Source organism: Ovis canadensis, chromosome 7 (assembly GCF_042477335.2).
Source record: "Ovis canadensis isolate MfBH-ARS-UI-01 breed Bighorn chromosome 7, ARS-UI_OviCan_v2, whole genome shotgun sequence".
NCBI classification, from domain to species: Eukaryota; Metazoa; Chordata; class Mammalia; order Artiodactyla; family Bovidae; genus Ovis; species Ovis canadensis.
In genome coordinates, this window is record NC_091251.1 from 26843750 (window position 1) to 26853307 (window position 9558).

The 9558-nt window shown below is 38.7% G+C and overlaps 1 protein-coding gene and 1 pseudogene across 1 annotated transcript; both read left to right on the plus strand.

Moving 5' to 3' along the window:
• Positions 1 to 269: 269 nt before the first annotated feature.
• Positions 270 to 8367, plus strand: C7H15orf61 (chromosome 7 C15orf61 homolog). Its single transcript, XM_069597647.1, has 2 exons — positions 270 to 3610; positions 8141 to 8367. Exons 1-2 carry the CDS (start codon positions 3265 to 3267, stop codon positions 8266 to 8268), a joined length of 474 nt encoding a protein of 157 aa, XP_069453748.1. The 5' UTR covers positions 270 to 3264; the 3' UTR covers positions 8269 to 8367.
• LOC138444037 (small integral membrane protein 30-like) lies at positions 421 to 754 on the plus strand (annotated as a pseudogene).
• Positions 8368 to 9558: the final 1191 nt, after the last annotated feature.

The window sequence follows — 9558 nt, forward strand, 5'->3', positions numbered from 1 at the left end:
CTTCAAAAAAATTTGAGCATAAAACAGCAGGGTTAAGAGCGCACTGGCAGTGGGCCAGCCATGGCATCCCAACCATACTAATTCCTGTTGGTCTTACCTGTGTCTCTGCCAGCCAGGCTCCCTTGATTCCTTCCCATTTCTAAGCTTGGTTCTGCAGACTTCCTATTTATTATTTTAGCTATCCAACTGCCTTCCAATAAATTCCTTTTCTGCTAAAAGCAAAACAAAACAAAGTAAAAACCCAAGACAACAACAAACTACTCTCATTTTTAAAATTTACCTTTAATATTAAAATTTTGCACTTAATAAATGTTTAGTAATAAAACACAAGTTTTCATCTACTTTATAGGTTGGGGTTCTATGACAGATTTTGTTTCAAAAGGAACTCCATCTTTTAAAAATTTAATTTGAACTCCTGTAATGGTTACTGCCTTGAAAGCACTGCCACATTTAGCCGCTTAGCCTCAGCATCCGGAGCTCCTGGAAGGAAGTTAGAATTAAACAAATACCACTTTCTCTGTAAGCTTCGGCCTTCAAGAACCAGTCACCTCAAGATCTCAACATCTGACATCAGTTTCAACACAAGTGTTTCTAATCATCTTTTCATTGCCTTTGGTGTTGCCTATTGTTGAAGCAGTAGAAACTAGAGATACAACAGCTCTCTTGTCAGGTGTGGTTCTCAGCATTACACGGATCTGTGCTTGTTTGGGGGGGGGGGGGTGTATATGCACGAAGAAGAAATGGACAGGTATGACTTTAAAGGGCCTCCTGAATCAAGCCTTGACCTGAAGACCTTTGTGCTATTGAGGTTCAGAACTGAGCTTTGGTGTCTGAAAGTTCCCAAGAAAGAGCAAACTGGGTAGTTTCACATTCTTGGTTATTGACTGTGCAAACCAATATAATGGAAAAATTGATACATTTGAACAATTGGTATACTGAACAAATTTATAATATTGTGTTAAATGGAAAACAAAATGTTTTCCTCACAACAAATAATGCACTGAAAAACATCATCTATAGCTTGCATTTGCTAGTTAGAAAGGTCAAAGTAATGAGATGGCTGAAATTTGTGTAAGTAATATCTCATAGTTTCAGAATTCTCAATAGGAAGGAAACTCTTGCTCAAAATCCTAGGAAACTGTTACTGCTCAGTTATAATCAGTACCTCCTGTATCACTAAGGAGTCTTTTTTCCATTATTTTTATTGGATTTTTGTTACCTCCCAAGTTAATATTGTACCTAGATATTAAATACAGTTGGTTAAAAATTAAAACGTATCTTTTGTGGGGGAAAAACTTTAGAGAACATATTCAATGTATTTAACATTGAAATGGGGAAGAGATTTAATGTTTAACAAAGACAAAAATATCTCTATATGAACTGAGCAACATCTCCCTGGTGAGAAGTACTATATTAAATATCAACCCATTATGTAAAGTGTTAAAAATCATGGTACTGAATTTTAAAATGTTAAATATAAACCCATTATTAAAAAAAAGTTTAAAACGTTTACTTTGAAATCATGGTATTGAATAACTTCCCAGATTCTTGTCTTAGCCTCCTTCCAACCACTTCTGTGCAAATGTAACTATATTGTGCCTCCCCATAAAATCTTTTAAAAACTTTCATCTAACAGGGAATCCTATAAAAGTAAGGTTTAAATTATTTGCTTGACTACAAGGCCCCTGAAATTACTTATCCTACAAGATTTGGTACATGGTTGTACGTGCTCAATCACTGTTTGTTGAAGGAATCAATAACAACTGGAGAATTTAAGAGTCGTCACACTATCCTCCACTCCCCTTGAGTTTTCAGCAATAATATTAACAGCAGTGGTTATATGGTGCTTACACATAATTATCTCATTTACATCCAGCACTTTCCAGACACATTTTGTATGGTTTTTTCCCAAACATGAATTTAAGGCATGTAAGAGGAAATGCCTCTCTAGAAAACAGATGTTGTACAAGTTCTTACCCCAAGAAGCTGCAAAACTTGAGAAAAAGTTTTCCTAAAGAGGTTTGCAGCAATGAAATTAAGACGCTTACTCCTTGGAAGGAAAGTTATGACCAACCTAGATAGCATATTCAAAAGCAGAGATATTACTTTGCCAACAAAGGTCCATCTAGTCAAGGCTATGGTTTTTCCTGTGGTCATGTATGGATGTGAGAGTTGGACTGTGAAGAAAGCTGAGCGCTGAAGAATTGATGCTTTTGAACTGTGGTGTTGGAGAAGACTCTTGAGAGTCCCTTGGACTGCAAGGAGATCCAACCAGTCCATTCTAAAGGAGATCAGTCCTGTGTGTTCATTGGAAGGAATAATGCTAAAGCTGAAACTCCAGTACTTTGGCCACCTCATGTGAAGAGTTGACTCACTGGAAAAGACTCTGATGCTGGGAGGGATTGGTGGCAGGAGGAGAAGGGGACGGCAGAGGATGAGATGGCTGGATGGCATCACCGACTCGATGGACATGAGTCTGAGTGAACTCCGGGAATTGGTGATGGACAGGGAGGCCTGGCATGCTGCGATTCATGCGGTCGCAGAGTCGGCACGACTGAGCGACTTAACTGAACTGAACTGACTGAAAACTAAGACTCCCAGTCTGGCCGTTTTCCAGGCTCTGAAGGAGATGGTGGTGCACACTGCATGGAGAGATATAAGGCTTTCTAAAAAAAAAAAAAAATTTTTTTTTCTGTTGAAATATCTGGGGCTTATTTTTAAAAACACGAGAGGGAACCTAAATGGAAAAGTGCTCCCCGACTTTACTAGCCAATGCAAATCTCGGGACTTGGATTTAACTCACTTCCCTGAGGACAACTTCTTCAAATGTTTCCTCAACACCACCAATGAAGGATTTCTTCAGTCCAAGACTTGGAAAAGAGACGCGGGCTTGAGTTCTGACACTCCATTGTTTTAAAGCTTAATTTTCTTCATACCTGAACTAATAAAACTCACGAACCTTCCCTCACTCCCTTCCTAGGGTTATTAACGACTTTAGAGAGGTCTTTGGTGACGATTTAACTACCTCAGCTAGCTCACTCCGCCGGGCCCTCCCCGCTGATCCACTCTTTCCCCAGGAAGCCGCGGGACCTTTGTGCGCACGCGCCGCGGCGCCCCGGGGGATCTCGCGCACTCGCGCGGCGCCCGTTGGGCGTCCCGCTGCCACCCTCGGGGAGCGGGCGCGCGCGCGCCCCTTCGGCTCCGCCCCCAGGGGCGCGCGCCCGTAAGGCGGCCGAGGGGCGGGGGACGCGGGCGAGGCCGGTCATGGAGGCCCTTCGGAGGACCCACGAGGCTGTGCTTCGTCTGCTGCTGTGCCGGCCCTGGGCCGCGGGCGCCGCCTCCCGCCCGAAGCCCCGAGCCTCGGAGGTGCTGACGCGGCACCTGCTGCAGCGGCGCCTGCCTCACTGGACCTCCTTCTGCGTGCCCTACAGCGCCGTCCGGAACGACCAGTTCGGCCTCTCGCACTTCAACTGGCCCGTGCAGGGCGCCAACTACCACGTCCTGCGCACCGGCTGCTTCCCCTTCATCAAGTACCACTGCTCTAAGGCTCCCTGGCAGGACTTGGCCGGGCAGGACCGGTTCTTCACGGCGCTCAAGGTCGTCAACCTCGGTGAGTGGCCCCGGGCCGGTGAAACTCGTCCCGCCGCCGACGGCCCCACTGTTTGCAAAGCACGCTGACGTTCTGCCTCCGAGGCCGCGACCCCGTCCCGAGATCGGACCGCGCCGGCGCGGGGTTACCCTGCCCCGGCCCCGCGCAGGCTCGCCCGGGCGCACGCGCTCGCCACGCTTCGCCCAGTGCCGGGGCGTTTCCCAGGCTCTGCCTCCGCGTCCCACCCACTCGGCAGCTTTGCAGGATTGACCCTGGTCCTGGGCTTCTGTATTCCCCGCCCAGCAGGTGCTTGTCAGAGCTAAGTTGTTGCTCGTGACTGGTACCCCGGAAAGTGGGGCTTATTGACAGGCCTGTACAGTGGGACCCCTCTGCATCTGCTCCCGGTGAGAGGGCATTTTATTCTTACTTCCAGCCACTCGTTAACTAGAAAGAGCCTTCCACTGGGCAGTAAGGAGGAGGGTGTAGAGCGCTGAAAATGGCTCTGAAGTTTTTATAAAATGCCTGATTATATGGTAGGATTCATTCCCATGAACATCACTTTGTGGGTGCGTTCAGAGTATAAAATCGGAAACTACTTTTTTAAGTTTCTTTGTTCTCTTTACGTGAAGTCCCAGCAAGTTCGTTGTACTAAAACCACCGAAGGTTTTCACCGGTGGTATTGGCTTCTTCAGATACTAGGCCTAGAAGATATTTAAAAGATTGCCTCTTTAATACTGGTATGTTTTCATGGAAGTATTCTAAGTCAGAGTATTTACTCTTGCTGAATGTTTTATCTTTCGGTTAATGACAGAAGAGGCGTGAACATTGACGTGGGTGCATCTTTCATGTTTTATAGGTAAATGAAAAATAGGCCTCAGGATGTTTGAACCTATTAATAACTGATAATCAAATTAATCCATATTTCAGTAATTTAGAATCTAGATGTGCAAGCTAACTTACGTTACCCAACCAGTTTTTTGACCCAGAATTAAAGCTGAACACGCGGCCACACTTTTACTATATAGTCTTGACAGCTTCTTAAATTTAAATACATTAGGTGTATTTTTGCTTATAATTACTCACATATGTAAATCAGGGGGTCTGGAGCCATTGCTCCACTAGTACTGTCCTGAGTTCATCCCATTAAGGAGAAGATTATTTAGCGATGTGTAATCTCCTAAAAGTATGCCTTATTATTTGGCTGATGAACTATATAGAGCATGCCCACTAATTTTGAGGTTGATGTAAAGAAGTTGAAGAGTGTAGTGATTTAGAAAACTCAATTCAAAATTATTTGGAGAGACTAGAGTGATGACTAGATTCAGGAAGAATACTTTTGTTTTGTTGAATAGCATCTTCAGAAACAGAAAAAAGTCATTCTTCCCAAATGTACAGTTAATACACTTTAATAGGTTAGGAAAAGCATAACTGGAGAGTTGTTGGTAAACTATGTTCCCAATGCCTTTTTCTGAAAAAGTTTTCACCGTTTAAGAGCACCTTACTGATTAGGGCCTAATCTTTTTAGGTAGAAAGAAATCCAAAGAAAATAGGATGCCCAGAACATGCTCACATAGAAAAGTAGTGAAAGTAGTAAAATCTTTTGAAGAAAGAAACAACAGCTGTAGTTTTTTTTGAATGTGTGTGGAAGAGAAAGCTGAATAGTGATTTAATGGTCTTTAGGACCTCTTTAAAATTCTAAAAATTCTGTTTAAAAGAGAGTAAGAATTTTAAACTGAAAGGAAAACTTTCTGCTCAGGTATTTGCTTTAATACAAATTGGCTTATACTAATAAAAGGAGATTTTTTTTCTGGACTTTTTATTCACCAATTTGGTAATGTTTATTTTGTGTTATTGTCTTAGGGGAGGGAAGTAGATAATAGAAGTCTTTCTTATTCTGTGTTGTGCTATTGCGCCTCTGGATCATCAAGTACGTATTCTATTTAAAAATACTTAGGATTTTATTCCTCCTCTTCCCTTTCAAATTAGTAATTATCAAAGTAATTCATTTTTCCATTTTGTAAATAATAAAGATTTCTCTTTTACCCATTTGTTCCCTTTCTCGCCTGCCTTCCTTTCAATGGAAGCGACATCTTTCTGATGGTTTATCAGTCTGGGTATCCTGCTGGGAAGTAGATTGAGATTTAAGAAAATCAACTTACCATTGGAATGAATGGGTAATTGGAGACTTGCTACAAAGTTCTAATTTTTTTTAAGTGCTTAATTTGACAGTGGTTTACCTACTGTTCAGCTGACTCAAAATGAATTATTATGCAGACAACTGGGTTTCACATTCATTTTGATGTTATGATATGTTTCAGACAGTCTAGAAAAAATTTGATTTTTCATCAAACCTTATAGTTTTTATAGCATATGTGCTATAAAGAAAATTATGGGTTTTTTTTAACTCTGTTAATTATGTATGTGGCTAATCTTCACATTTAGTGTATTAGCCTGACTGCATTAAATAAGTAGACTGTAGGATAAAAAAAAATAAGAGAATTTCTGACTCCCATATCACATCTCAACCCCCTATCAAACAGCATTAACAGTACCTAGTTGTTTCTTAGTAAGAGCTAATGTAGTTATTAGTAGTCCTTGGTCAGTCCTTCATTTTAACTGAAAAAATACTGACCATTTGTGTGATTTTTAAAAAAAAATCAGTATTTTACAGGAAACTGATAAATACTGTAAAAACAAACAATTTTCAGTGTCACCAGCTATTTCTTAACTGAATGTCCTTATCATTGGTTTAAAAGTCATATTTTATTTATCTTACTATCAATATATTTGGAAGTGAGTGAAGTTGTTCAGTCGTGTCTGACTCTTTGCCACCCCATGGACTGTAGCCTACCAGGCTCCTCCCTCCATGGGATTCTCCAGGCAAGAGTACTGGAGTGGGTTGCCATTTAAATTAGTAATTATTTCTAGAACCTGTTTTTCTCTCACTCCATTGATTTTCACCTTTTGAAGTTGTGATAACATATATTAAAGTTTATTTTTTTATTTCAGCTGCTCCCTCTTCACTCACTTCTGCCTGTCTTACTCTTGTTCTCTTGTCCTCTCCCCCATTCTACACCCCCACTTGCCCCCCCCTTTTTTTTTTGGTTGAATGATTAATAAATAGCTTTATGATGCTGATTTTTGTGGCTTTTTTGTGACATTCCCTTGAGGCTTTCAGAGATTTGCAGGGAGGTATTCACAAGGCAAAGAAGGCAATATACTGTGGAAGGTTTCACAGGAGTTCCAGGAAACCCTGTGGTTGTAAAAAACTGTGACCCAGTATACTCCTAAAAATAGAGAGGTGCCAGTCTGAATGGGGTTTTTTGCCTTTTCTCATTGCCAACTAGTGATGCTTCCCCTAATTAATCTTTGGCATCACAGTGGCTGGAATGCAGCTTCAGGGAATAAGCATAAAGTAGTCCAGTGAACTTACACAATCAAAAAAGAGCATAACACAGCAAAGATACTCTTGCAGAAAAAATAAGAAAAAAATTTAGCAATATGATTAGTTCTGAGCAAGTGTTGATTTCCCTAGTAATTAGAAAGAAAGTGATTTTCCAAATTACCGCTCTTCTTTTAAATTGACGTTTTTTGTCCATTTCTGTCCTATGTATGTTCCACTCATGCACAGGAACAGTAAAATTAATATTTGTGCAAAGCATACAATATTTTTATCAATTTCATGTGCCTTTGGTTTTATACATATGTTTTTAATGTTATTAGTAGTCATTGATTTTAAATAAGTGCCTTACAAAAAATAGGAATTACGAAAAATAGGAATTGTGAAAGTTTTTTTTTTTTTTTTTTGTCCAGCTTCCTCTCATGTGCCTATGAGGGCTTAATGCAATCTCTGACTAGTATATATTTAGTTTCATGTATCACAAATGGCAGCTCATCACAAATGGAAATATTTCAAAGAAGAAATATATTCTTGGAGTCTACTGTTAACCTATTTCAAGTAGGTTGAAACAAGATTTTCAAATCAGTTGTAAAACTATGAATGGGATTCTTTCTTTCTCATGCTTGTTATTATACCAAAATCTTCCTTAGAATTAGGTTTTGCCTTTGATTTTGAAGATAGCTTTTTGACCTAGTTTCTTTTAAATTGTACAGAAATTATTTTAGCCATCAGTATTACTGTCCAACTTATAGCACAATAAGGATGACCTAGTAATTAAAGCTCAAGTCCAATAATGAAGCTGTCTACAATGAAATAAATTAATATTCTCTGTTTGCTTATTTGTGAAAAGACTATAGAATTACTTCATAATTACTCAGAGGTAATGAATTAATGTTTGTAAAGTACTTGAAGTAGTTTACACCAGTCTTATCTATAGTTTTAAAAATCTCTAGGCTCACACAATTGTTACTGTGCTTCACAATCATAGATGAAATCGACCTCTTAGGTAGAGTCAGTGTTCACTCATATTTTTATAACTTTATAATTTATTGATGGTGCTAAAGAGTGCTATGTGATTTATACTATGACAAATACGAGTACATGATTAATAAATGTTTATTTCACAAATAACATATTCATTTGTTTTTTAGGTATTCCGACTTTATTATATGGACTTGGCTCCTGGTTATTTGCTAGAGTCACAGAGACTGTGCACACCAGTTATGGACCAATAACAATTTATTTTCTAAATAAAGAAGATGAAGGTGCCATGTACTGAAAGTGTGCATTGAAGCACGTAAATATCAATAGATTTTTTTTCTCGTGTGTATGTGCAATATTTATTTTTGATCCTTTAAAATAAAACTTTGCAAACACCTTTTTCTTCCTACAGTGTCTGGTTCTTTAAGATGAATCATTGCCCTCAAGAAGCAAAGCTTTTCATACATTGTGATATATTGCATACTCTGTTTAGCCAATGGGAACCACAAACACATAACATTATACCAATTTTTTCCTATAAGTAGGTTGAACTAGAGATAAAAAATGATTGTAATTTATAGATTCTGTAGTTATATATCAACTCTTTGAAAATATAGATACCCACACAAGGAAGGAGAAAAAAGTCTTTAACATTGGGAAAAGTAGAGAATTTTGGAATATATGATGGAGATAAGATAACATCATTGGCAAATCAAAAATTGATAAGAATTCTAATTGCAATCTGAAATTTAAACCATTCAACTGCCAGGATTTTAAATGGAAATGTGTTAAAAGCCCTTGTGCCATTTTCCTGTACGAGAGGTGTGGGTGGAATGTTGACCCTTCCTATTACCTAAAGAATCCAATACCACACTAATTTTTTTAATGTGATAACTCCATTTAATGCAAATGCAGCAAAATAAATGAAATTAAGACTTATTAAAAGTTAAAATAGTGTGCTGATAAAGCTGTAAGAATGATTAAGATCTAAAAAGACCCAGAAAAAATAAATTTGGTAACTGCTTACAAAAGCAATTAGCTGAAACGCTACATATCATAGACTTATTGGCCATGGGAAGTGGGCTGAAATTTTGAAGACCTGATGGCAGTTTTGCATTAGAATTTTATTAAGTTAATTGCACTTTTGAAAACAAAGTCATTAAAAAAAATTTTATCCTTGGGGGTAGTTACAAAATACCCAGATGAATGGTAAATTTCAGAAATTTGGAGTAATTTAGGGAGAACTAAGTAGAACTATTTAATTTCTAAACCAATGGGTGTTTAAGATTTATGATCTCTCCCATAATTACAAACATGCATTATATATCATTTTATGTTAATGTGTTGCTGATGCTCTGCAACGTTTACACATTTTTGTAGCACAATATTTTATAAAATTCAATCTAGCCAACATTTGGGTTCGTGCTTCTAAAAAATCAGGGAAAGTGAGTGGAAGTAATTGAGGTGAAGGTACCCGAATAATGGAAGAAACACAAACGGGCTTTGTTAAAGGTAGTCATTGTATCTGAGCTACAGAGAGTGAATTCTTCTTCAAATATATGTAGTGTTCACTTGTCTAAGAGCAATT

What these genes read in the sequence shown, in the direction of transcription:
- C7H15orf61 (XM_069597647.1), top strand. Translation starts at nt 3,265, where the DNA reads ATGGAGGCCCTTCGGAGGACCCACGAGGCTGTGCTTCGTCTGCTGCTG. An exon ending in GCTCAAGGTCGTCAACCTCG is followed by an intron (nt 3,611 to 8,140) that starts GTGAGTGGCCCC and finishes TTTGTTTTTTAG; the next exon opens with GTATTCCGACTTTATTATAT.